Here is a 27777-nt window from a genome sequence, read left to right as displayed (position 1 = left end):
CACACTGACGCACTACACACACACACACACACACACACACACACTCAAAGCCGTGACAGGCACACGGCCGCACGCGCACTCAGTGACACACACTGGCACCCACAGGCACATACAAACACTGACTGACTCGGGACGCACGTGCGCGCGCACACACACAAACACATACATATACACATGTAATCATTGTTGACATTTCCGAATTGAGTCGCCAACATTTAAACCGCCGGGCCGCGGGCTTCGTCGCGTTTTGTTTTGTTTTTAGTTTTTCGAAATCACTGAAAAACTCGGCTCTCCGAGTCGAGTTGTGTTGGGTTTTTTGTTGTTGTTGTTTTTTGTTGTTGTCATTTCAAGGTCAGTGTATGCAGTGCTAAAAAAAAATGCTGATTAAGAAAAGGAAGAAAAAAAAAGGGGGGGGGGGGAGTAGTATTACTTGAAACAGTAAGTTATAGATGTTTTAACAGAACGGCCAATAAAATACCGGCTCAGTTGGTTTCCTTTTTTCTTTTCTTTTTTTCTAACAGGCTGTTTCCATTTACACTGGGTTGAAAGTAAAACCAGCCACAAATAATGACACGCGCTGATACGAAGAAGTGATTAAATCACAAGTGTATCATATTCAGCTGAGTAGACAAAATTATCAACACATCGATCAGCAGGGCGTGTCATTTACTCGACCTCACAAGGGACATAAACCTGCAATACACAACTTTTGTCCCGTTTGCACATGCGCAGTAGTTAGTAAACATCCCTAAGATGGCTGCTGTGGCCTTTCGATACTTCGAATTCTTTAGTGCATTCCATGCAGTTGTGAAGAAGACAGGATTCTGAAAGTTTTTTGCTGCCGCAGAGAAATCTCGACAGTAATTCCAACAGGTGAGGCCCAGTGTACATTGCAGTTTATCGCCCTGTTTTTAAGTATCGCCTAAACTGTTTTTTGCAAGTTCTGAGTAGTTAGGAATCGTTTCTTTTGATCGAGTATGGTCAACTTGACACCGACAGAAAAAAAGTAGTGATAAACTAATAGAATATGGGTTTCTAGGCAATAGGATTCAGACGCTGTGTGGGTGTATGTGTGACTGCAGGCTCACAACTTCCCGTCCCTGCCCCTCAAGTCGGAAATTAGCGTGGGCCCTAACGTCATCCTGCTTTGTCGACGAATCAGCTGTTTGCTCCTTTGGACCCAAATGATTAATTGCTGAGATCAAAAAGCGTTCCGGTTGTGACGAAAAATAGGAACAGCGGCATACACAGATGTCCACGGAAGAAGTCTGGCTTTACTGTACTGGCATTTATTTTTACGTTTTCAGTGAATACGGTTTAGAATCGACCATGAAATTGGTGAGAAGTCTTACTCTTAAAAACTTATGGCAAGTTATGCTTAGTTCTACTTCTAGGTCAGAGCATACTGAAGTCTTTGTTCCTATATTGAGCATATTGAAGTCTTTGGTCCAGTATTAAGTATACAATATGATATGAAGAAGATTATTATACTTATAGTGTCATGATTGGGATAACATGGTGTGTCTTCATTACCATTTATGTTTTGTAACATGGGAATTGGATACCAAATGGTGGATGGTTTATACCCAAGACACTAACAAGATGAAAGGATAAGAAAAATTGTACTAAGCTATTATTTGAATAGACCACTGGAGAGTTCTGTGCTTACATGACTTGTATAGGTGTGTCACATGATCAGTGCTAAGTTGATTGGCTCTATGAAATTGCTAGCAACAAAGACGACCGAGAGAGGTAGAATGTGCGAAACAGCAGGCTTCCTTTTTTTTTTTTTTTTAACTTGTTGCTTCATATTTTGTTGTGTTTTTTTATTGTGCATACGAGTACACATAAATGTACAGAATTTTGTGTTACATAACAATGTAGGCTATCAAATCAAGAAATGTAGGACAGCACATGTTTGCTGCTTTTGCCTTTGTCAGTTGCCTTTCGCGTTGCTCGTGATTTCAAGTAAAAGTTAGATCTGTGCGCATGGGTAAGATCCAAGATGGCTGCAGAATTCTCCAGAGGTCTGTTGGTAATGTTGCATACTTTCATTCAAATGTGAGTTCAGATTTGAGCCACACAAACTTTCAGCTGGTAAGTTTTAGTTTCATACTTCCAAGGAGGTGTCAAAGCATGCTGAGTGCTCCATAGGATATACACCACATCTCCAGGGAAAAAGAAAGAGGGGGGGGGGAATGCAGATGCCTGATCTTTACAGAAACCGAATACATGAGAGCCTACACACAAGGTAAAGCATAAAACAGACATTTAATTAGAAAAAAAAAGTACAGTGATGATGATGATGATGATGATAGTAATAATAATATTAATAATGATAGTAATAATCATAAAATATATAAAGAAATAGATATTTTGAAAAATGTATTTGTAATGACATAAAATGAAATTTGAAAACAATAATCATCATAAATATATTATAAAAAATAGATATTTTGAAATAATTGAATAAAATGAAATTTGAAAAAAAAAGGAAGAAGGAGAAGAAATAAACAGATTTTAAAAATGATGATCTGGACATGTAGAGTTGTTTTGTTCTGTTATAGTATTCACTGAAACTGATACTGTGCAGGCTAGCCAAGTGACTGTATCACTGTATGTATCAGTGTGGGTCAGTGTGACGTTGAAAGTGAAACAGCTTTGGTTCTCCAAATGCATGCTGGCACAAAATGTTCATGAATCATCTCAACAACTATATCATCTTTTTTAATTTGATCCTGTTTATATATCTAGCTGGAAACACTGCTTCTGCTTTCGGAGCAGTGGTCTGCTGGTAAGCAAGTGTCTCTAGTTTGATTCCAACACAGATTTAATAATTAATTCTGTCTCCACCTTGTTGGTGGTCTCGGTGATTGTCTTTCACTTTCAGGTGTAACAGTAAACAAAAGTCCAATGTGTAGGATGCACTAAAACCAAGCGAAAACTGTGACAGCAGTAAGAGAGTTTTCAGTGACAAAAATCTGTAGAAAAATCCACTTTTTGATTCATTAATGATTGTCAAATACATTTACTGACAGTTAAAAAATAAGGAGGAAAAAAGTGGAGTTGCACTGTGTCAACACGCTGTCCCCAGGGAGTCAGTGGGAATTTCACACAGAGAAATGTGTTGTGACAACAGAGTCATTCAGCCCCATCCAGTACAAACAGGAACAAATCACAGGGGGATTACTAGCAGCTCCATTACTTGATTAGTTTCCATCTGATCCATGGCAGAGCAACAGACACCAGGAATGTGATGGACTGTGCTCCTCTCCCAGCCTCACCAAAGTACGGGTTGTGGCATAATTGTTCTGCATGGTTTGTTCGCTGGAGTACACTTAGACAAGAAGGCAAGGCCTTTTCTTTCTTTTTTTAACATTTCTTTTTAAACTAAGTAAATTGGCAATATCATATATATATATTATACGATTTGATTTATTTTAACATGTGTGCAGAGCTTCGTTTATCTGTAAAACAAATTTGTACATTATAATTATTTTTAATGATTTGTTGAATATACTATTTAGCATATTGAATTTAAAGCTGACTTGTGTACATACATTTTGTAGCTGTGAATGTAGTAACATACTGTTTACAGTATGTTTGTGTTTGTCCCCAGGACAAGATGTCTGAGAAGCAGACCCCCTTTGTGGTGGCCACAACAGACCCCATCCACACCACCCCCAGCCCTGTGCTAGGCCGCAGCCCTGTCCACTCCCCTACGTCGCCAACCTCCCCCATCATCATCACTGCCCACCTAGATGGCCATCTACAGCAACAGAATGTTGTCACGACAACAGCATCGGCACCGTCAGGCCATCGTCGATCAGCCAGCGACGCCTCACAACGTCGGCAGAAGTTTGCAGAGAGTCCTCAGGATTCAGTGGTGCTGCAGGACTCTCTGAATAGTGTCAACAGCAGTCACGCCAGTAGTTCAGTGAGCCAACCACCAACCACAGCCACTACCACTGTCAGTGCAAATGTGAGGTAGGTCATTGATGAATGGAGTTGTTACAGCTTACATTACTACTTAACACTTAAGTAATTTCTTATTTTCTTCTGTTGTTCTGGCTGTCATCTTCTGGGGGCTGATATTGACAGCTGAATTTTTATGTGTGTTTGATGGCAGGTTTCTGTCAGTTTTTAAAAAAATTTTATCTTCTTTTTACATATAGTATATAGTGAGAGAAATGTGAAAAAAGCAGAATACTTTTTCTTTTCTTTTTTTTTTCGTGAGATGTGATGGTTTTTGTCTGGTTGTAAGAAAAGAGATGGATGCCATTTCCCTATCCCACACAAGCCCAACACTGAAGTTTATTAGAACAAGACATTCCCTTGGGTTTTTTTCAAGCCCCAGCAACAAACATTTCAAAAAGTTTTCAGGTAAAGAAAGAAAAATGTTTACCTGCCCAATTTTTGTCTCTGAAAGTCGGTCAACATTGGGTTACAAAATACCCAGTATGCAGTTTCCAACATATTCCATGCACAGTAATCATTGCAATAGTTTTGAAAATAAAGCTCAAGTTGTATTTGGTGAATGGTATAACTTTAAGGATGAGCCCAGAGCTTCCTTTTTAGGTGTCTGGGTTTGCTCCAGTGTACTTTTTATTTATTTACCTGTGTGCCAGCTGAATTGGAAGAATAAGCAGCATTGAGTGATTGACTTGAAGTTGTGTACCTTATAAATGGAGAGAATTACTGCTCTTTACAGTTGTTTAATCGTTTACTCTCCTAGCATCATTGTTTTTTTCATTTCCACTATATATATTCCAGTCAAAAATCCATCAAGGCGACTGTGTGTTAGTTCTGTATTATCTGTATATTTTGTGTACTTAAGCATATTCAGGATCAAAGGCTATGCCAGTCTTGAATAAGAGCTAATTTTGAGCACATTTATTGTGTTATTGCTGCTGTGTGTGCATGTCAAGTGAACAATATCAGAACAAGTCCAGAGCTTCCTTTTTATGAAGTGTCCGGATTCATTCCAGTGAACCTTTTATTTACCTGTGCAAGCTGAATTGGTTACACAAGCAGCATTTACTAGTTGTGTACATGTACCTTGTAAATGGAGAAGAGTTACCACTCTTTACAGTTGCTTAATCCCTTACTCTTCTAGTTGCATCATTGCTCTTTCAAGTAAAAAGTGCATGGAGGCAACCTTGTGTTTTTTGTTGTAGTTTCTGTATATTCTGTGTAACTATAAGAAAGTTTGTTTGTTTGGGTTGTTTTTTTTTGGGGGGGGGGGGTATAAGAATTTTACTTGTGGAGGTCTTGATTTTTTCACCAGTGTCAATTGTCAGTTTCCCGAGGAGACTTTTTCATAACCCCTTGACTGCTGCTGATGGGTATGCTTGTCACTGAAGGGCTGTCACCTCACTCAGATAGGACTCAGTTGTTTTTGTTCATCAAAATCAGTGGCATTACTGATTTGTACACAAAAATAAATAATAATCAAAAGTTCTACATTTCTGAAATTAGGCCACACTGATCTTATTTCACCAAGGTTCACCATTCAAGGGGTTAAAATAAAACAACACACGGTTGGGATGCATATATGTATAGGGTGGAGTGATGGCCTAGAGGTAAAGCGTCCGCCTAGGAAGCGAGAGAATCTCTGATCATACTGGTTCGAATCACGGCTCAGCCGCCGATATTTTCTCCCCCTCCAATAGACCTTGAGTGGTGGTCTGGACGCTAGTCATTCTGATGAGACAATAAACCGAGGTCCCATGTGCAGCATGCACTTAGCGCACGTAAAAGAACCCATAGCAACAAAAGGGTTGTTCCTGGCAAAATTCTGTAGAAAAATCCACATTGATAGGAAAAACAAATAAAACTGCATGCAGGAAAAAAATACCAAAAAAAATGGGTGGCGCTGTAGTGTAGTAACACGCTCTCCCTTGGGAGAGCAGCCCGAATTTCACACAGAGAAATCTGTGCTGATAAAAAGAAATACAAATACAAATGTAGGAGTACACCTCTGGAGGCAAAACTGACATTCAGCAAGTATGTCATCCTAATGTCTTTGATCCATTTTATACAATGTGAAAAACTTCAAGTTCTATCAACCGAATGAATGAGTAACCAAGTTGTACAGGAGGGAAGCAAGTAATTTACAGTTTACCACTTGATTTATCTCTGTATGTACAATTTGAGCATGCTTAAATAATATCCCAGCAAGACCTCTCTCCCAGTTCTAACAACACGTCCCACCCAGTCCCCAGCCCCGGTAGACTCCTCAGGAGTCCTGTTTGCTTTGGGGAGACAGGAATGCCTTGCTCTGTTGCAGCCCTGTGTTTGTTATGTCTCACGTTACAGCTAACTGGCTGTGCCATATGACAAGCATTCAGGATCAGCTGTTTGCTTCTTCTCTTTCAGCTCTTGTGTTTTTGTCTGGCTTGTTTCACATGATAAAGATCCGTGTACATGTTAATACAATGCGGATTCACATTTCATAGTGCACAGGGTTGGAGTGGGGTGGAGGGTGAGGGTAAAGAAAGAGAGAGAAAGCTGTCTTTAGAGATGTCATTGGATAGCTGACGTACCATGACACTTAACTTCCTTTCTGCATTTTGTCCGGTTGACTAATGCATTTTTTTTCCTTGCAGTGGGGGACAGGGCAGATAGAGTGCTTAACATGTGTTGTTGTGCTGTGGTGTGGTGTATCTCAGTAATTGTAGAATAATCTGGGATTAGAAACATCGAAAATCTGTGTGGGAACTTACACTTCTGACAACTCAGGCCTTCAAAAATATCAGGGTTTGTGTGTTATAATGTTCATTATTTGTTCTGTGTGTGTGTGTATGTGTGTGTGTGCATGCGTGTGTGTGTGTGTGTGTGTGTGTGTGTGTGTGTGATGGCAAGCTTTAAATCACTTTTGATGATGGAAGAGTGCAAATCAAGTTTTGATGGGGTTTGTGTGTGTGTGTGTGTGTGTGTGTGTGTGTGATGGCAAGCTAATTTAATTCACTCTAGATAATGGAAGAGCGAGAATCAACAGTTTTGATGGTGTAGGAATAAACTTTGCGTTTGTGTGTGTGTTGTGTGTGTGTGCACTGTCACATGTTTCTATATGTGTGTGTGCATGTGTCTGTGTGTGTGTGTGTGTGTGTGTGTTTGTGTGTGTGAAAACAAAACGAGGAATCCTCTGTGACTGACAACAGTATAGTGTTGTGTTGTAAAAAAGGTGATGATAACTTTGGCTAGTAAGGTGGATTTGGCCTGGAATTGTTCTTATATATTTTACATTTTTTAGGCCTGTATGGCCAGCGTAATCCAAGCATTGTTCTTATTCAGCTATACCTGCTGTCAATATATGGTCATGTTTTAAACTTTGTTGAAACGGACCCATGTTTACAAGTATTTTCAAATTGCAGACTCATCAAAATAATTATAATAATAAATTTGTTTTTGGGTTGTGTTGCCCTTGCCTTTTCTTTGCCTATGGCTATCAGTTATTGGCAGTGTTTTATCATAGAAGTGGTAGTCATAAAATTTATAAACTATTTGAATTGTCTGCTTCATCCAGAATGATTTATCATTATGCTTTTGTTGCATTGTTAACCATTGAATGTAGAATTATGGAATGTATGAAAAGCTCATGACTTTGAGTTGGCAGAGAGGGAAAGAGAAAGAACAAAGAAACGGCCTAACTTGACTTGGTTTATTTCTGCAAAGCTGTGGTTGCATTTGTTTGAAAGTCAAATTCATTATTTAGTCAGAAAAAAGAAGATAGCACACAATGAAAATGTACAGGAGCAAAAAGACTTAAGTGATGGCATAAGCATGGCCTTTTTTTTTTTTTTTTTTTTTTTTTTTATACATACATTGTCCTGATTCATGATTGTGTCAGGGAATGCTTTTTTTTTCTTCTTTTTTTTTTTTTTTTTTTTTTACTGTGTTAGGAAATACTTTTTTTTCTGCATGAGCAAATGGCTGTGATTGGGTGTGATCTTCGTACTTTATGGCTTCCATTATTTCATTTCACTCACATCCGCCTTGCCAGTGGTGTTTTTTTCTTTCCTCTGTGTTGTGTTTCAGTCAAGTGTGATTGTACAAAGGAGTAACTGAATTGCGTAATTATATAATCTGCATGCAGTTTTATTGTGCACAAACTTAATTATGGCTTCACTGGAATTTCGGCAAGTGCAACATCAACTGTTTTGAGTTGCACGATGAGAGCACTTGAATGTGGTGTCAAACTTTCACAGCTTTTTTCCTGGTATAAGATGGTCACAACTATAGCATTAGCTCAGCATTAACAACCAAATGCAAAGGAAACTCAATGGGGGCAGCTTCTTCTGGAAAACAGATGAAAGATTCTGATGTTAGATGGATGTTTCAGTCAGTCTTGCATTGAACTTACAAGTTATTAACTAATAACATGTTCGGACATACAATGAAGGAGAAAAATATCACTTAAGAAATAAGAAAACAGTCGACAGAGATTCAGCTTTATCTCCCATGCTTTGAGCTTAGCTCTGAAAAATAAACCAAGGAGAGGCTGACAAGTACAGAGGTGCTGATTAAACTGAACATGTCTGTTTGTCAGTGTGATTGCCTTACATTGTTATCAAACTTGTTTATTGTATAATGCTTACTTCTGATAGTGATACTGAAGAAGTTCTTGACGGGACTATGTCCGTATTGCAGCAATGATCCTGAAGTCACTGCTTCATTGTTCAGGACATGTCATAAGGATGGAGGACCACCAAAGCAGCTGCTGTTCAGAGAACTAATGCAGGGACATAGAAACATAGAGGTTTCCTGTGTAAACAATGTAAAGACAACCTGAAAAGAATGGGTTTTTTGTTTTTGTTTTTTATTTGCTGGAACTTGACATATTCAGAACATGTAAGCTTGCATGCGCACATGTACTCTAGTTTATGATCACAAGTGAGCAACAACAGCAAGAGTATGTGATTGAAGGAAGGCGGCATTTATTCTGTTTTTGATTATTCTCTGTGTTTGTGTTTAATTGTGCATGTGGGAATGTGCTTGTTTATATGTATGCACATGTTAACATTTTTTGTTTTTGATTTCTTTCTCCTCCGTTTCTTTTTTTTTCTTTCTTTTTTTATCCAGCTCATCTGTTTCGGCTGCTGTTGGGAGCTGTCAGGATAAACAGTCTGCGATGTCGACAAATGGACATGTCACTTCAGTGCCTGTCACTGCTGGAGACACAGTGGGCAACGTAGGGGGGAACTCCTCACGCAGTGCCAGGTACCTTGTCGTCTGTTCATTACATGACCAACAGAAGTTTTGCTGATGAGTCTTGTGTGACTGATGCACGCTGGGTATTTATGTTTCCTTAGCCCTTTCACCGCCAGTCAATTCAGAGTGCAAAATTCCCTTGTGTAAATATGGTGTCTAAGTACATCTGGGGATTCCCCCATATGATGTGTAGTAAATATGGTCTATCCTACCACTGAACATAAAGAGCAGTAGGTTCATGGATAACAGACCCATGATCTGGTAACCCTTCAGTGACATGGGTCCTCTACCTAGCTGCTGCATAAATGCAAGTTTGACAGTGAAAGGGTTAATTCGCATGCATATAATGATATACACACACGCACACACACACATGTATATATATATATATATATATATATACACACATGCAAAGGGGGGTCAGGTACTTACAGGTTTGCACACATGCTGACCCTGGAGATAAGAAAAATCCTCGAACTACTGATGTTAAGTCGCAAAGAGGCTACACACCAAAGGAGACCCTGCACTACTGCTGAGTCACTTTGATGGTGTTCACTGGTGCCTGTTGCGACAGATGAACCTGGGTGTGGCTGTGCATGGGAGGGAGACTCAGAATGAGCAGCATGGGAGCAATGCAACTGAAACAGAGCAGATGATGGGGCAGCAACAAAAAAGAGAAAGAGAAGAAAGCTGCTTTGTAGTTGAGGGGTAGGGGGGTTGGCGAAGGGGGTAGCAGGAGGTGGAATTCCCCAAGGTCAGCTTGTCATTTATGAATCATGGTTAAAGTTGTGGTTTTGTTTCTGTGGAATATACCTTGCATTGAGTGGATAAGGTGATATGTGCTTATTTTTCTTTATGAGTAGTGTCCAGTGGGCAGTATTTCAGCGTAGTATGTTTTGTAGTATGTTGTGTGTGTCTTACAAACAGTGTTGAATTGTTGTTTGTTACTATGGTGCATTTCTTTAACTTGAAAGGTATAGGTGCAATGAACTTGACTGAGTTTTTGGGTGTGTGTACGTGAGTCAGTGGGTGTGTTTATGTGAGCGTAAGTGTTTGTGTAAGCAGGTGTTATATCAAGACGAGTTGACACATGACAAAATGTTCACATATTTGATTTCTCATTCATGTTCACAAGTATGCAAGTTTACCTAGTGTTGGTTTAAAAAACAAACAAACCAACAACAACTAAAAAACAAGCACAAAAAAAAAGTCTTGTGTGACCTACCATCAATATCCTTTGCCTGAGGGGGAAGGTTCAGAAGTTTATAACATTTATTTGGTTTACTATTTTGTGAGATTGCTAAACTATGACATGAACAGAATGACTTGCACAAAGAAAGCAGTATGAAAAGCTCACATCATCAGATAATACTTAATGAAAGTGAGTACTACTGACAAAGCCAGAATAACATTCAAAAGGTGTGTGTGTGTATGTGTGTGTGTGTGTGAATTTTTGTTGTTGTTGTTTTCTTCAGTGCAAAGCCATAGGGATGAATTTGTATATCGAGAACAAGTCAAATAAACTGTCTAGGATTTGATTTATGATCATCATTTGATTTTTATCACTATCACTGTTGTTCAATCAGGCCAGCAGTCTTACCCCAGCCTGTCACTCTTTCTCCTGTCTCACCATTTACAGTTTGCCCCTTCACCCTTATTGATTTTCTTCACAATTCCTTCACTTCTCTACCTTTTTTCTTTCAGACTTCTTTTCCTCATCCAGCGCATGCATACACTACAATACATGCTCTCTCTCACACACACACACACACACACACACACACACACACACACACACACACACACACACACACAGGACAATGTCTTTCATTTGTTCGTAAGACATGAATTATTTACACAAATTAAAAGAAATGTGCATAAAAAGACGATAGACATACCAAACTGAACTCACTCCATTCCATTTCTTATCCTTGTTCCACCACCCAACAAACTAGCCCTCAGCCCACCCCAACCTCGCCCCCCCTTACACCTACCATTCTTCTCCACCTCTCTTCTAATCAGCACTTAAACAGCCTGCTCATCTAACCCAATATATTTAAAGCTCACATCATGTAAAAACACCACTGAAAAACAAATGAAGAAACCAAAACAAAAAAAACCCAAACAACAACAACAAAAAAGGCAACACAAAAACTCATTGATAGATTATATTTAGTAATCATTAAAAAAGAAAAAAGAAAAAGAAAAAAAGAAGCAGTGTGTATCACATATAAAAACATAACACTCACAAGCAACAAACTAATGTAGGTATAAGCATTTCGTTTACATAAATCAGTTCATCAAAGCTCAAACAAAATATGCAAATCCTGAAATCACAAACACACTTACACACATTCACACACAAATGCACATGCATACATACACACATGCATGTGCATTATCAAACACACACACACACACACACACACACACACCACCACCACCACCACCACCACCAGTAACAACAACAAGAAGCACATAAAATAAAATCACTTTTACAAATGATTTACACCAGCGTGTGCAGCGCACAGTTGCAACAACATAGTTGCGCCCCCAACACACACACACACACACACACACACACGGCCACACACAGTCACAAAGACACACAGGCACATAAACAGACTCACACAGAAACAGACACACACATGCATGTATGCGCACATACGCACGCAAGCACACGCGCACACGCACACACACACTCTCTCTCTCTCTCTCTCTCTCTGTCTGTCTCTCCACCATCCTCTCCCTCACTGTTGTGACAAAGTCACTGTGAATTTTATCTGTTTGCCACTGTGGCGTGCTTGCTGTCCTTTTTAAGGTATCAGTTGCAGTATTTCCTCATCAATTATATCAGTTTCAGTTTGGTTTGTTTGAAGGTCATTTTTTCCCACTGAGTTTTTTTGTTGCCCGTAGACTGTGAAGGCGTTTTAACTTGTGGCAATAAAGCAGGAGGGTGGTTTGACGAGGGTGTTGCTGGGGGGCAGATGGCAGTCGCTTCTTCATCTTTGTTGGTACTTTAAAGCAGTGCTTAATCATTGTCTGCTGTCCTTCTGACATTGTGTAATGATAAATGTTGTTGTTCAATCATTGCCTGCTGTGCTGCTGACATTGCATAATGATGAATGTTGTTGTTCAACCATTGCCATGTTGTGGTTCAGCCATTGTCTGCTGTGCTGCTGACATTGTATAATGATGAATGTTGTTGTTCAACCATTGCCATGTTGTGGTTCAGCCATTGTCTGCTGTCCTGCTGACATTGTGTAATGATGAATGTTGTTGTTCAACCATTGCCATGTTGTGGTTCAGCCATTGTCTGCTGTGCTGCTGACATTGTATAATGATGAATGTTGTTGTTCAGCCATTGCCATGTTGTGGTTCAGCCATTGTCTGCTGTGCTGCTGACATTGTGTAATGATGAATGTTGTTGTTCAACCATTGCCATGTTGTGGTTCAGCCATTGTCTGCTGTGCTGCTGACATTGTGTAATGATGAATGTTGCATTGACTGATGGTGTATAGTGTCCTTTGTTGTTTTTCAAACCAAGCATTCCAGAAACCCAGAGCACAATTACATTTTCATTGATAAAAACAAACAAACAAACAAACTGTATACAGATACTTTGATCAGCAAAAAAAAAAAAAAAAAAGGCATCATTGAATAATTATATGTTTCATTTAACACCCTCTCCCCCTTTGCTTCATCCCCCCCATTCCCCTCCCTGTTTTTCAGTCCCTTTGAGGAGTTGCATGGAGTGGAGATGCGTCGCAAGCAGCGCCCCCTTCGTCAGGCCCAGAGTGATGTGCCCATCTCTATGACCCTGCTGGAGCAGCAGCGTTGTTCACAGTCGCTGAGTGACGCCAAGGAGCATGCCTACACCCGCCTCATGAAGGAGCTCGGCAAGGCACAGAGGGTGAGAACACTGACCACCCACTGATTTCAGTCCGCATGCCAGGTTGATCAGTGACAGTCTGCCCACTTCTTTTGGGAGCAATCTCAGTGTTTACAGACTTCAACATTCATGGGCTGCAGTTCCCGTGTTTGCTCACATGTGTACAATTGAGCTTTTAGTGTGTGATCGTTTTTACCCACACCTTGCAGGTATCCATTCTCCGGAGTGTGCTTGCTGGTATTTATGTTTTTGCCACAACCCACAGAACATTCACATGGATGATTAACGAGCGTACTTGATGCCTTTGCCTCTATATCTGGCTCAAAGTAAGGCCCATCTTCTTGGTGTCTGCCTGGAGGTCTCTTCACAAGCTGTTTCTTGGTCAGCCTGTCTTTCTCTTCCCTGATCGTTGAATAGTTTCCTTTGTCTGAAGAAATGTGGTTGTGAAGGAAGGGGCAGGGGTTGGTGGAGAGAAAAAAAACAACAGAAAAAGCAAAGAAACAAACAAACAAAAACAAAAACAAAAAAAACCAGCAGATGAGATACATATCAAACTGAACCAGGCTGATGGAGAAAATGATGCATGGATGTCACAGAATGATTTCAGGCTTGTTTTTCTGGTGTGTTTTTTTGTTGTTGTTTTTTTTTTGTATGACAGTGACCAAGAGAGATGATGTTTCTGAACAGGAAAACAGTGCACTGAATGCATGTGTCTAAAAGTTTGAGGTTTAACTCGAGGAAAAAAAAAAAGGACCAAGAAAGAATGAAGAAATACCAGGAAAGTTCATTTTGCTGAAGGGGGTAATGGTGTACTGATTACATGTTTCCTATTTCAAGTTTTGTAGGTTTCCGTTTCTGTCTTTGGGAATGTTGCAACTTTCATTGTTTGCACTGAGTGTTTGTCTGCAAGTTTTTCTCAGTTAGGCATAAGCTGTATTTTTTCTTTCCCTTTTTTATCTGATTTTTTTTTTAACCTGCCAAGATTTTTTCATTACCTGAGTTAAATCTGACTAGTACTGATGTACGGAGTGTTTCAGTAGGCATTGTACAATACCTTATGGTCTTAACGTGTGTGTGTGTGTGTGTGTGTGTGTGTGCATGTGTGTGTATGTGTGTGTGGGTGTGTGTGCGTGCGTGCGCGCATGTCATTTTTAGTAATCTTATACCCTTTTTTGTTGTTGGATGTTTTCATTTGTTAATATTGTTGTGCAATACCCTATTGTCTTAACATGAGTATGTGTGTGTGGGGAGTGGGGGGGTTAGTATATCGTCAGCTATTGGGAATTCTTATTTGACTAGTTTTAATCTCTTCTTATGTTGCGCATGATTTTATGCCAGTGTTTACAATGAGCCTGTGATTGCACAACTTAATTTCCATGTGGATTAATAAAGTGTTTTTGATTGATTTGATTTGATTGATACGGTGTGCAGCTTGTTTTAAGTTCCCATGGCAACAAAAGGGATGTGCTTGGCAAATTCTATAGAAAAATCCACATTGACAGTAAGATGAATACACTTACACTTACAGACTGGAAAAAGAAAAAAAGTATATAGGTGGCACTGCACTGTAGTGATACCCTTGCCCTGAGGAGAGCAGCCAGCAAAGAAATCTGTTGTGACAACAACAAAGTAATACAATACATACAGTACATAAAACGACACATGATACAGCACAATACAACACAAAACAATAAGAAATTGTTCTTCAGTGTGTCATCATTTGTGTGTGTGTGTGTGTGTATAGAGCTCTGTACCGAGCATGAGAATGTTGGTGAAAGGTATGTGTTTAGTAATGCAATGGGAATACAATGAGCGTGATTCAGCAGGCATTGTGCATTATGATGCTGATGTGTTGACAGGAGTTGAGTGTTTCAGTAGGCATTGTTTATGTAGTTTGTGCTGTTGTTGTTGGTTCTGTTGACAGGAGTTGAGTGTTTCAGTAGGCATTGTTTATGTAGTTTGTGCTGTTGTTGATGGTTCTGTTGACAGGAGCTGAATGTTTCAGCAGGCATTGTTTATGTAGTTTGTGCTGTTGTTGATGGTTCTGTTGACAGGAGTTGAGTGTTTCAGTAGGCAGTGTTTATGTAGTTTGTGTTGTTGTTGATGGTTCTGTTGACAGGAGCTGAGTGCTTCAGTAGGCATTGTTTATGTAGTTTGTGCTGTTGTTGATGGTTCTGTTGACAGGAGCTGAGTGCTTCAGTAGGCATTGTTTATGTAGTTTGTGCTGTTGTTGATGGTTCTGTTGACAGGAGCTGAATGTTTCAGCAGGCATTGTTTATGTAGTTTGTGCTGTTGTTGATGGTTCTGTTGACAGGAGCTGAGTGCTTCAGTAGGCATTGTTTATGTAGTTTGTGCTGTTGTTGATGGTTCTGTTGACAGGAGCTGAATGTTTCAGCAGGCATTGTTTATGTAGTTTGTGCTGTTGTTGATGGTTCTGTTGACAGGAGCTGAATGTTTCAGCAGGCATTGTTTATGTAGTTTGTGTTGTTGTTGATGGTTCTGTTGACAGGAGCTGAGTGCTTCAGTAGGCATTGTTTATGTAGTTTGTGTTGTTGTTGATGGTTCTGTTGACAGGAGCTGAGTGTTTCAGCAGGCAGTGTTTATGTAGTTTGTGTTGTTGTTGATGGTTCTGTTGACAGGAGCTGAGTGCTTCAGTAGGCATTGTTTATGTAGTTTGTGCTGTTGTTGATGTCAGTAACTGTTTCAGTAGGTATTGTATATGTTGTGTGTGCTGTTGTTGATGGTGTTGTTGACAGGAGCTGAATGTTTCAGTAGGCATTGTATATGTAGTTTGTGCTGTTATTGATGTTGCTGTTGACAGGAGCTGAGTGTTTCATTTAACATTGTATATTTATTGCGTGCTGTTGTTGATGTCAGTAACTGTTTCAGTAAGTATTGTATATGTTGTGTGTGCTGTTGTTGATAGTGTTGTTGACAGGAGCTGAATGTTTCAGTAGGCATTGTTTATGTAGTTTGTGCTGTTATTGATGTTGTTGTTGACAGGAGCTGAGTGTTTCATTTAACATTGTATATTTATTGTGTGCTGTTGTTGATGTCAGTAACTGTTTCAGTAGGCATTGTATATGTTGTGTGTGCTGTTGTTGATGGTGTTGTTGACAGGAGCTGAATGTTTCAGTAGTCATTGTTTATGTAGTTTGTGCTGTTATTGATGTTGTTGTTGACATGAGCTGAGTGTTTCATTTAACATTGTATATTTATTGCGTGCTGTTGTTGATGTCAGTAACTGTTTCAGTAGTTATTTTATATGTTGTGTGTGCTGTTGTTGATAGTGTTGTTGACAGGAGCTGAATGTTTCAGTAGTCATTGTATATGTAGTTTGTGCTGTTATTGATGTTGTTGTTGACAGGAGCTGAGTGTTTCATTTAACATTGTATATTTATTGTGTGCTGTTGTTGATGTCAGTAACTGTTTCAGTAAGTATTGTATATGTTGTGTGTGCTGTTGTTGATAGTGTTGTTGACAGGAGCTGAATGTTTCAGTAGTCATTGTATATGTAGTTTGTGCTGTTATTGATGTTGTTGTTGACAGGAGCTGAATGTTTCAGTAGGCATTGTTTATGTAGTTTGTGCTGTTATTGATGTTGTTGTTGACAGGAGCTGAGTGTTTCATTTAACATTGTATATTTATTGTGTGCTGTTGTTGATGTCAGTAACTGTTTCAGTAGGCATTGTATGTGTAGTATGTGCTGTTGTTGATGGTGTTGTAGGAGCTGAGGCTGCGTGATGAGGAGTGTGAGAAGCTGAGCATGCTGCGCACACAGATGGAACACGAGATTGATGAACTGAGCGCTGCACTCTTTGAGGTCAGTCAGTGGGGTAGCCTCCTGCATCATTGCGTTATTTCTGTTTTTATAATAATACATGCTTGTGTTCCCAATGTTTTTTTCTTTGTTGCTGGTTGTTGTTTTATTCATTAGAAGCAAGAAAATATTGAATTACAAATACATGTTTTTGTTCAGAATATTTTTGTTGTATATAGAATCAAGAAAATATAAACTTACAAAAGGCATTTTTATGGTCAGAATATTTTGTTTTGTAAATGTTCAAAATGAAAAGCATTTCCATTCATCACATCTAGGTGAATTGTGTCTCTGAAACAGGGGCAGAAAAATGTTTCTTTTGATAACAAAATTTACTCTGGTTTTAAACAGACAGTTAACATTGATGCCAGATTTACATTTGTTGGTTTTTTTCTCTCTGCCATTCCAAGATGTGAAGGCAGCAGAGGTTCCTTCCTTCATCCAAGAGTCTACACTACCTTGATATTTTGGCCCCCACACCCCTGCCCCCTCCCTTACCTCCAACCTTCCAACACTTTTTAATGCTTCCTGAAGGAAGACAATCTTTTCAGCTTGATTAAGATTTTATGTTGACTGAAACAGATGTTGGTGAATTGGTCTTTCTGTGATATTTTCAATTTTTTTTTTAACTTGATTTGATTTTACAGGGGGGGGGGGGTGAATTGGTCTTTTTAATGTTGTTTTAATGGACCTTTAATATTATGATCAGTTCTCTTCAGCTGGTTCTAAGAACTGGCAGGTATTCAGTCCTGATATGGCCCCATCGTTAGCTGGGTGATAACCACCAGCGATGTGTGTTTCAGGAGGCCAACAAGATGGTCCAGGACGCCCACGTCAGACGTATGAATGTGGAGAAAAGGCTGGAGGATGCCAATCACCAGGTGAGGCCTCACTCATCACAGGTCACACACTGTGGACAGTGGACATGTATAAATTCAAATATATGAACATCTTATGTAAGCGTACATGTAAATTATTGGAATTGAGTGATGAAGAACTGTTGGAAGATGAATGGTTTTGCAGAGCCCATTTATTTTTTAGTTTCAGAATTCCTGCGTTGGACAGGGGGGGGGTGGGGGGGTAGTATTGCTTAGATTAAGATTTATTCTGGGTAGTAGAGTATATTCTACAAGAGAGAAAGAGAATATAACATCCATCATCATGTTGACTTTGAAACAGATTCCTTCAGACTTTGTTCCTACAATCCCCATTCCCAGATCGAGATCCTGCAGAGTGAGGTGTCAGCCCTGAAGCACCTGGTTGTGACCTCCACGCCCAGTACCCCAAACAAGCACCTGCACCCCCAGATCTCTGAGGTCAGCCCCAAGAAGGAGAAGAGCTCGCAGCCCTTCTGGCGCTCCCACCGCCGGTCCACCTCACACCACCAGTTCACCAAGGAGGCACGTGCCCAGGCTGAGGAAGCCCAGAAAGACTCCTCCAAGCTGAAAGAGGTCAGTACTGGGTGGAGGAGTGGGAGGGAGGGAGAGGGGGGATAAGGGAGTATGGGGGAGAGGAGGCCCAGAAAGACTCCTCCAAGCTGAAAGAGGTCAGTACTGGGTGGAGGAGTGGGGAGGGGGCAGGGGGGGATAAGGGAGTATTGGGAGAGGAGGCCCAGAAACACTTCTCCAAGCTTTAAGAGGTCAGTGTTTGGAAGGGGGGAAATAAAGGGGGGGCAGGGTGACAGATAGGGGGGAGAGGAGGCCCAGAAACACTCCTCCAAGCTTTAAGAGGTTGGTGTTTGGAAGGGAGGGAAATAAAGGGGGGGCAGGGTGACAGATAGGGGGGAGAGGAGGCCCAGAAACACTCCTCCAAGCTTTAAGAGGTTGGTGTTTGGAAGGGAGGGAAATAAAGGGGGGCGGGGAGACAGATGGGGGGGAGGGGGAGGAGGCCCAGAAGACTTCTCCAAGCTTGAAGAGGTCAGTGTTTGGAAGGGGGGGAAGTAAGGGGGGGTGGACAGAGGAGGGGAGGGAGAGAAGAGGCCCACAAAGACTCCTATAAACTGAAAGAGGTCAGTAATGGGGGTGGGATAAAGGGGTGTGGGGGAGAGAAGAAGCCCAGAAAGACTCCTCCTAGCTTAAAGAGGTCAGTATTTGGAAGGGGGGGGGGGGGGGGGATAAGGGGGTGGGGGGAGGAGAGAAGAGGCCCAGAAAGACTCCTATAAACTGAAAGAGGTCAGTATTGGGAGTGGGATAAGGGGGTGTGGGGGAGAGAGGAGGCCCAGGAAGACTCTCCCAAGCTGAAAGAGGTCAGCATTTGGGAGGGGGGGGGGTGATAAGGGTGTGTGGGAGAGAGGAAACCCAGAAAGACTCCAAGCTGAAGAAGGTCAGGATTTGGGGGTGGGGGATAAGGATGTTGGCAGGGAGGAGGTCCAGACAGACCCATCCAAGCTTTCAGAGGTCAGGATTTGGGGGGATAAGTGTGTGTGTGAGGAGGTCTATAGAGACCCCTCCAAGCTTAGAGAAACCAGGATTTGTGGGGGTGGGGAAGATAAGAGTATGTTTGTTTGTTGTTTTTTTGGGGGGGATAAGGGGGTGTGGGGAAGAGGAGGCCCAAAAAGATCCGTCCATGCTTGAGGCCAGGATTTGGGTTGGATAAGGGGTTGTAGGGCTGAGGGGACAGAGGGTGGGTACAGGTGGCAGTAGATCTGGTTGATGAGGTACCTTTCTGTATAGAGAGGAGAAAAATGTGAAACCATGGGTGTTTGAAGTTTGTAAGATGTTTATAATTGTTGGTTTTTTTGTTTTTTGTTGTTGTTTTTTTTTTATAGAAAACCTTGTGTAATGCAGCAATGCAACAAATGTGTTGTGAGTCCTGTCCTACTGCCTACAACACCCAGTGAAAGCCAGTTACCTTTTAATGTAATTATGCATTGAAGATAACCAGTTGTTAGTGTTGAAGTTAAAAAGTTCAAATCCCATCTATAGGACAAAACATAAACTGCAAACAGAAAATCTTTTTCAAGCATTGGGATTGGCTTGTGTGTGTGTGTGTGTGTGTGTGTGTGTGTGTGTGTGTTCTTTTCTTCATTTTCTCTGTTAATTTGAACAAAACATTTCATTTTATCCGGCAGACTGATTTTTTTTTTCTTTCCTAGAGTTCTTCCTACACCCCTGTAACTGACAACAGTAGTCATGACCTTAAGGTTTGTTACAGCTTGCTGACATCAGTCTTTGTAGTTGATAAATTCTGTTCGTTTCTGGTGGTTCTGTATCATTTTTTGAAGTATTGGTGTTAAGTTTGTTCCCTTTCATATTTTTTGTTTTTTTTTATGCTGTGATGATACTGTTCTTCAGGTCTAGAATGAGCATGATTTTTGTCCAGTGCATCATTTGATTTGGGGGATTTTCTTTCGGATATGTGTTAGTTTTGCATGCAGTTTGAAAGGGAAGGGTTGTTGTTTTTTTTCCAGTTCTTGTAATTTTGTAGTATTGCTCATTTGAACTTTCAGTGTGTGGTGTTCATTAAAGTATGCACTTGAAATTAACATGAAATAAAGTATGTACTTGAAATCAGTGTTAGAGTTGTTCATTAATGCTGTATTTGCCATTTTGAGTATCTGATGTCTTCTTTGCAAGATACTTTCAGTTCAGTGGCTTTCCACTTGTACTAAGGCAAGTCGGGTGTCACTTGGCTGTTTACAAAATGAAGATAGAAAACAAAGAAGTCAAGCCAAAGCTTTCTGTGTGATAACGAATTCATGCCTTTGACAGAAATTTGTGCAATAGTGTCATTCGTTTTTATTTTCACTTACCTGAGGACACCAAGTGCCTATCAGCACACATGACCATAGTGGTTATGCCCATGGACAAGAAGATAAACAGCTGAAACAGAATGGGGGGAAAAAGAGAGATTTCATTAGTTGTTCTCTCTCCTTATAAAGAAATGTGCATGCATGTGTAAAAGAGTAGAAATTTTAACACACTTGCATACAAGCACATTCACATGCATGATACACACATGCACAAGCATGCACATACACATATATGAAATGGTATGATTTCTTTTGACTAAGGATCTCTGTACCTTCATACAACAACAAAAAATTTTTAAATAAAAAATCTCCTGCGGAGAGAAAGAATAAACTAGGTTAATTTCAGAGCTCACTACTTATTCTTAACTTCCTGCAACAGCGGGCGCAATTGCCAAATGGTTAAAGCATTAGGTTTTCAATCAGTGGTTCCTGGGTTTAATTCCAGTATCAGCACTTGGTGGATTAAGTGTGAAAACTTCCTCCTTACTACTGCACAGAATTACAAGATGACAAATGGTAATCACAAGGTAAGTAGTGGTAATGAAAAACAGCTTACCATTGCGCAGTATCACAAGATAACAATGGTAATGAAAGACAGCTTACCACTGCACAGTATCACAAGGTTACAATGGTAATGAAAGACCGCTTACCATTGCACAGTATCACAAGATAACAATGGTAATGAAAGACAGCTTACCACTGCACAGTATCACAAGGTTACAATGGTAATGAAAGACCGCTTACCATACCATGGCATAATATCACAAGGTAGCAAATGGTAGCTTACCACTGCACAGTGTCACAGGGTAACAAATGGTGGTTTACCACTACACAGTATCACAATGCTTTGTACAAATTTGTACAAATGGTAATGAAAATGTTACCATGGCACAATATCAAAAGGTAACAAATGGTAGCATACCACAGCACAGTATCACAAAGTAACAAATAGCAATGAAAGACAGCATACTACAGCACAGTATCAAAAGGTAACAGATGGTAGATCACCATTGCACAGTATCACAAGGTACCAGTGGTGATGGAAGACAGCTTACCACGTCACATTATCACAAGGTAACAAGCGGTAATGAAAGACAGCTTGAGCCTTGCACACTTTCATCCTTGTTGTGACAATGGCCCTTGAGGTTAGTTAGCTGGGCAGTAAAGGAGGTAACACACAAGCTAAGTGATGAGATGACTTGTTTTCAGATGGACACAACATGCTTTGACGAGTTCCAGCGATGGAAGCTGCAGCCTTCATTGAGGAGCAGCGGGTCGCCCTTCCTCAGCCGTGTCCTGATGGAGGACATCCAACCCTGTCTCAACTTCCGCAACAAACAGGTAATACAGAGAGAGGGATACTGATGAATTATGTCTGTGTTGTGTTGTACTCTTCGGTATTCTGCTGTGCTCTGTTGCACTTTACTACTACTTTTTTTTTTCTTCCAAAGCTCTCAAGGCCCGACCAGCAAATTGGGTCTATGCTCAAGCCAGGCATCTGCTTTTTTTTGCTTTTTTTTTTTTTCAGATGTGGTGTGGTGTACATAGATCAGTCAGCAGATAAGATGCCTCCTTGAAACTAAATTTTGACCAATTGTATTGCATTGTATTGTGCTGTTATTCACTTTTTATCAGAACAAAATTCTGTCTGTCTGTGTTGTTCATGAGAGGTTCATTGTTACTGTGCAATGCCACTTTTTTTTTTCTTTTTCTTTTTTTTTTTTTTTTTTTTTTTTTTTGCTGTGCATCTATGTTTATTCATTTGTCAGTTGACAGAACTTTCCCAGAGACTACAGGTTGTTTTCTGCACACTAAGTTGAATGTGTGTGGCACATAGGGACCAAATCGTGTTTGATGTCTTACCCTATCCTATCCCAGTCACAGAGCCAGACTAAAGGAGCATCAAGTGGAGACCACCAACTTGTCGTTTTAACAATAGTCCCCTTTGACACAGTAGACCTTGACAGGAACTTGACCTATGTGTGGAATTAGAGAAACATCAAAACTGAGGTCACCATGAGAGCAGAGCATGCAAGGGTACAAAATCAGAGATTTTTTTTTTTTCCAATATTGATGATGAATGAGGATGAGGATGATGGCGATGCTGCTGTGGAGGTCCATTTTAGGTTCTGGGACTGTGTGACAAGACTGTTCTTTGACGCTTCCTTTTATTGTATATCCTGGTGTCATCCAGGCCCGAGAGATATGATATACAGTGTTTGTCAGGAAATCTGAGCAAGATGCAATCTGTGAAATAGATGACACTTGACTGTGCTTTCCTGGGAATGTTGACTGAATGTATTTAAGTCCAAAAGCTGCTTTGGTGCCTGTTGTATTGTTGACACATTGTATTAATGACCAGCTGTGTGTGTGGTGTGTGTGTGGTGTGTTTGTGTGTTGGACAGCTGGCAGAGCGGGTGTTGCAGTGTGTGCAGCAGAACAGCCTTACCATTGAGCCCATCCCCGGGGACAGCTCCTTCCCCAGGTCACTACCACCTTCCTTCCTGTCCTCACTGTCTGTCTAGGCTGGGGGGATTTCCTTCCTTCATGTCCTCGCTGTCTGGGCTGGGGGGATTTCCTTCCTTCATGTCCTCACTGTCTGGGCTGAGGGGATTTCCTTCCATGCCCCTCCCTGTCCTCACTGTGTGTCTGGGCTCAGGGGATATGTTTCTAACTTCAGTGCCAGAAAATGGTTGGGCGATTTTTTACCATCAATTCCAGAAAGTATTCAAAACTGCAGGTAGGCAATTCTATGTGAGTAAATTAAATTAGCTAACACATGTATATCACTGCCTGACCTGTGTTTTTTCACCCTTCAGGAATATGCAGTAGAATTTTAAAAATAGAAATCTGTTTTTTGTTTGTTTGTTTTTTTAGGGGTGTGTGTGTGTGTGTGTGGGGGGGGGGGGGGGGCGTTGTTGTCATTGTTTGTATCTTTGAATGAAAGTATATGTCATCATGTTCGTTTGGTCATCTGTAATTGTGATAAAGTTTAACATATCATTTTTCTTGGAAACTGTGTCTTTTGATATAATACCTTACAAAACACCAGTAAACATTTCCCACTGATGTTGACCAACTGAGCAGCGCCTTGTGTTGCAGGAAGTGCAGTCTGTCGGACATGCACAAGCTGTGTAACTACAAGATCAAACTGGAGGAGGATGGGGACTGGCACTCAATATCACAGCTCTGCCGCAATAGGGTCAGTGGTCTGGTGATCCCTGTGGGGATGATGGGGGCTCTTGTCATCATACATAGTGTATCCTCCACCTTCTGGGAAATAGGTTTTCCATCACTCTTTTTGTTTCTGGCTTTTTCCTTTTCTTCCTGTTGTCTCTTCCTTTCTTATTTTCTGCCTTGCTGGTCCGTTCACCTGTATTTTGTCCAGAAAGCCTTGAATATTTTTTGTCTCCTTCTGGACTTGATAAATGGGCATTCTTTCTATTTTGTGTTATTTTGGGGGGGCATAAGATGTGTGAGGTGCATATTGGCATTTTTTGGTTTTGTTTGCCGATTGTATATGATTTTGTGTAAGTTTGTGTTAAGGTAATTTATTTTATTTTAACCCTCTGGGGAAAAATTGACAGAAATTTCAATGTCAGACAATGGTCCTAATTTATATGAAGTGCATGTATGTGAATGTGCCTCATTTTCTTTTCTGTTTTTTGTTTGTTTGTTTTTGTTTTGTTTTTTTTGTTTTGTTTTTGTTTTCTTGTTTGTTTTATTTTGGAGGGTTTAGGGTTGTGGGGTTTTTGTTATTATGTTTGTTGTTTTTGTTTTTACAATTGGCTGTTTTCAGCTCTGATATGGCCCTGTTATGCAGGCTGAACTGTAAGCAACAATGACAATGATTGTTGTGTAGTGTAAGACATTTTATTTTTCTCCAAAGACCATGAACAGTGTGGGAAGCGAGAACCTGTACAACACATTTCTTTTACTGTGGGGGGAAAGTTCCAGCATCAAGGAACTTTAACAAGAAGCAAATAACTCTACCAAACAGCAGATAATTGTTTGTGAGCATAATATCATACTTTAAAATGAAAAGGTTCATGATGACCTACATGTGAAATGTTGAGATTGTGTAATGCTGATGGCACACAGGCTTGTCATCGTGACAAGGAGGATGTGTGTGTGTCCAAACAGATAGCAGTGTGATGATGGTGTGTGTGTGTGTGTGTGTGTGTGTGTGTGTGTGCTGTGTTTCTGAACAGATAGCAGTTTAAAGACTTTCAGTGTGTTCGTATGTTGCCTGTCTGAACAGATAGCAATGCAATGACATTGTGCATGTGAGTTTGTGGTATTTGTCTGAGCAGATAGCAGTGTAATGATGACGTATGTGTGTTGTGTCTCTGAACAGAGCAATGTGATGACGTTGTGTGTGTGTGTGTGTCTGAACAGATAGCAGTGTGATGATATTGTGTGTGTGTGTGTGTGTGTGTTGTATGTCTGAAGAGATAGCAGTGTGATGATGTGTGTGTTGTGTGTGTCTGAGCAGATAGCAGTGTGATGATGTTGTGTGTGTTGTGTGTCTGAGCAGATAGCAGTGTGATGATGATGTGTGTCTGAACAGATAGCAGTGTGATGATGTGTGTGTGGTGTGTGTGTTGTATGTCTGAAGAGATAGCTGTGTCATGATGTTGTTTGTGTGTGTGTTGTATGTCTGAAGAGATAGCAGTGTGATGATGATGTGTTTGTGTGTATGTGGTGCGTGTGTGTATGTGTGTGTTGTGTGTCTGAGCAGATAGCAGTGTGATGATGTTGTGTGTGTTTGTGTGTGTGTTGTATGTCTGAAGAGATAGCAGTGTGATGATGGTGTGTGTGTGTGTGTGTGTTGTATGTCTGAACTGATATCAGTGTGATAACATTGTGTGTGTGTGTGTGTGTATGTCTGAACAGATAGCAGCTGTGTGCGACTTCTATACCTACATCCGTTACATCTGTCAGGGCCTGGTGAAGAGCTCAGGTCAGTGGGTCAGTCTGTCAGTTGGTCAGTCTGTCTGTCTGTTGGTCAGTCAGTCTGTCTGGGGTCAATCCTTGGACATCATTTCATGTAGCATTTGAAGCAGCATCATTGTTGTATGCCTCTATCTTTTCTTCTTTTTTTTTTAACCCCGCTCTCTTTACTGTCAAAACCTGTCTGTGATCAATGAAAAATGTCCAGACCTGTCTGTAATAAATGGAAAAAAAAAAGTATGTAAATGTTTTTCATTGTCATGTATATACCACTCCGGTTTCAGAACTTCTGTATTTCATCTTTATTATGTATAAATATGACAACTGTTTCTTTATTATTGTTTTTTTGTTTGTTTGGTTGGTTGGTTTTTTTTATTGTTTAAAAGAATCTCTGTGATGTATATCAAAACTACACTGAAGATTGTCATTTATTGTCACTGTGGCTGTGTGTGTATTTCAGACAAAGACATGTTCCATGAAATAGTGAAGCTGAGACTGCAGATGGCCACAGCCCGGCTTGGCTGCTGATGCTGGGGGAGTTAGGTGGCTGACAGTACAAGTGGATCATGAAATGCCATCAGCTCACGGATGACATGATCAACATTTTTGTGAGAAATGACATCTGCAGTTGGCTGGCATCAGGGCCGATGTCAACTGTTAATTCATGAAGCTGACAACACGAGTCATGTGTATCTGAGTTCGCAGTGACTTCATTCTGGGAAACAGGAATTTGACGATAGGGGGGAGTTGTGTGGTTGTGTGACAGTGTTGGAATCACAGATTTTGTGAACACAGAGAGCAGAAAACAAACTACAGAGTTGAAATGATCATGGCTTGGCAAGTACAGAGCTATCTCTGGGCAAGCCAGTTCATCCTCATTCTGAACAGGAGCTGTCTCAAGTCATGGAAGACATGCTTCTAAGACAAATATGGCCAGTGGAAATGAGTTGTTGACAAGGTGCTGTGTGGCGTTACTCTTGTCTGTGAATAGTTGTGCCATGGTAGTATTCCTCTTTTTGACTTTGTGGTTCCTGTGACATTGTTCGTCAGCAGCATCTTGTCAGTCAGGGACAGCACCAATCCAACATGGCAGAGTCATATTTTCCAACCTGTGAGAAACAGGAGCGTCATGGGGGTTGATATCCATCACACAAAAAAAAAAATGACTTAGCTGCAAGAGAAAGTGAAGTGAATTATTAACGCATGTTTATTGATCTTTCTGCTCCCTCTTCCTTGCCATTCCTTCCACTCTCTTGGCTCCACATCTTCCTATGCAAGTTCTTGTACCTTTTTATGATCGCAACACTTACTGTTGCCAGTAACACTTATTGTTAAGTGAAGACATTAATGTAACATATAAGATAATATATGCAAAAGATGCAACAGTAGTAAACAGTACAGATCACAGGTATCTGCTTTACTTGGTGAAAGGTCACTTTGGGACTTGAAGTTTGCTCTGATGGTTCTCACAGTGTGTTTGTTGGGGTTTCTTGGTTGTTAGTTTTTTTTTCTGGATTGAGTGCTTTAAACTTAAAATCCATGACTTGGGAGTGGGTGGTGTGGGATGGTCAGCCATCCAGCCGTGAAGCCATTCAGGGTGTGACCTTCCGTTAGATTCCAGGTTGTCAGTTTGTCGCTGATCATTCGCTTTGTACTCTTGCTGCTTTTGTCCTTATGAATTTGGCTTGGTTGTGTTCTTTGCTGCTTTGAAGTTTGCAGCATGCTTTCCAGGGTGAATTTATGCTTTATGTGTGTGTGTGTGTGGGCGTGTGTGTGTGTGTTGGTGATGATTTTTGATGACGTTTTCTTTCCTTTAAGAGAGACACATCAAAGAAATTCCAGCTGACTGTATTCAGAGCTGCTCAAACCTAAAATCAAACAAAAATTTTTTTGATATTTAAGAATATACAGTATAGTAGAAATATAGTGTGTTTTTTTTCTATTTCCAGTGCATGCCTATAAGTTTGCTGACACACGTGTTTGTTCAAGTTGATCAGTTTTGCTATTTTTAACTTTTGATTGGGGTTTGTTTCTGCACTTTGTCTGCTGTTCAGGCAGTGTTATGCCTCTTTTTAACATTCCTTCCTTCATCGCATATTCCCTTTACTTACATGATCATTTCTCCTGTCATGTTATTCCTGTTTTTTG

The 27777-nt window shown here is 40.5% G+C and overlaps 1 protein-coding gene across 1 annotated transcript; it reads left to right on the top strand.

The window, feature by feature from the left end:
• The first annotated feature begins 737 nt into the window (after positions 1–737).
• On the top strand, positions 738–27777 carry LOC143283392 (guanine nucleotide exchange factor for Rab-3A-like). The gene is made up of 12 exons (XM_076589604.1): positions 738–873; positions 3620–3987; positions 9085–9222; positions 12946–13126; positions 16833–16928; positions 17729–17806; positions 18143–18376; positions 21886–22017; positions 23082–23161; positions 23779–23878; positions 25573–25639; positions 26090–27777. Exons 2-12 carry the CDS (start codon positions 3626–3628, stop codon positions 26155–26157), a joined length of 1536 nt encoding a protein of 511 aa, XP_076445719.1. The 5' UTR covers positions 738–873; positions 3620–3625; the 3' UTR covers positions 26158–27777.

The sequence above is a fragment of the Babylonia areolata genome, chromosome 6 (assembly GCF_041734735.1).
Source record: "Babylonia areolata isolate BAREFJ2019XMU chromosome 6, ASM4173473v1, whole genome shotgun sequence".
NCBI classification, from domain to species: Eukaryota; Metazoa; Mollusca; class Gastropoda; order Neogastropoda; family Buccinidae; genus Babylonia; species Babylonia areolata.
This window is presented reverse-complemented; position numbering and strand designations above follow the sequence as displayed.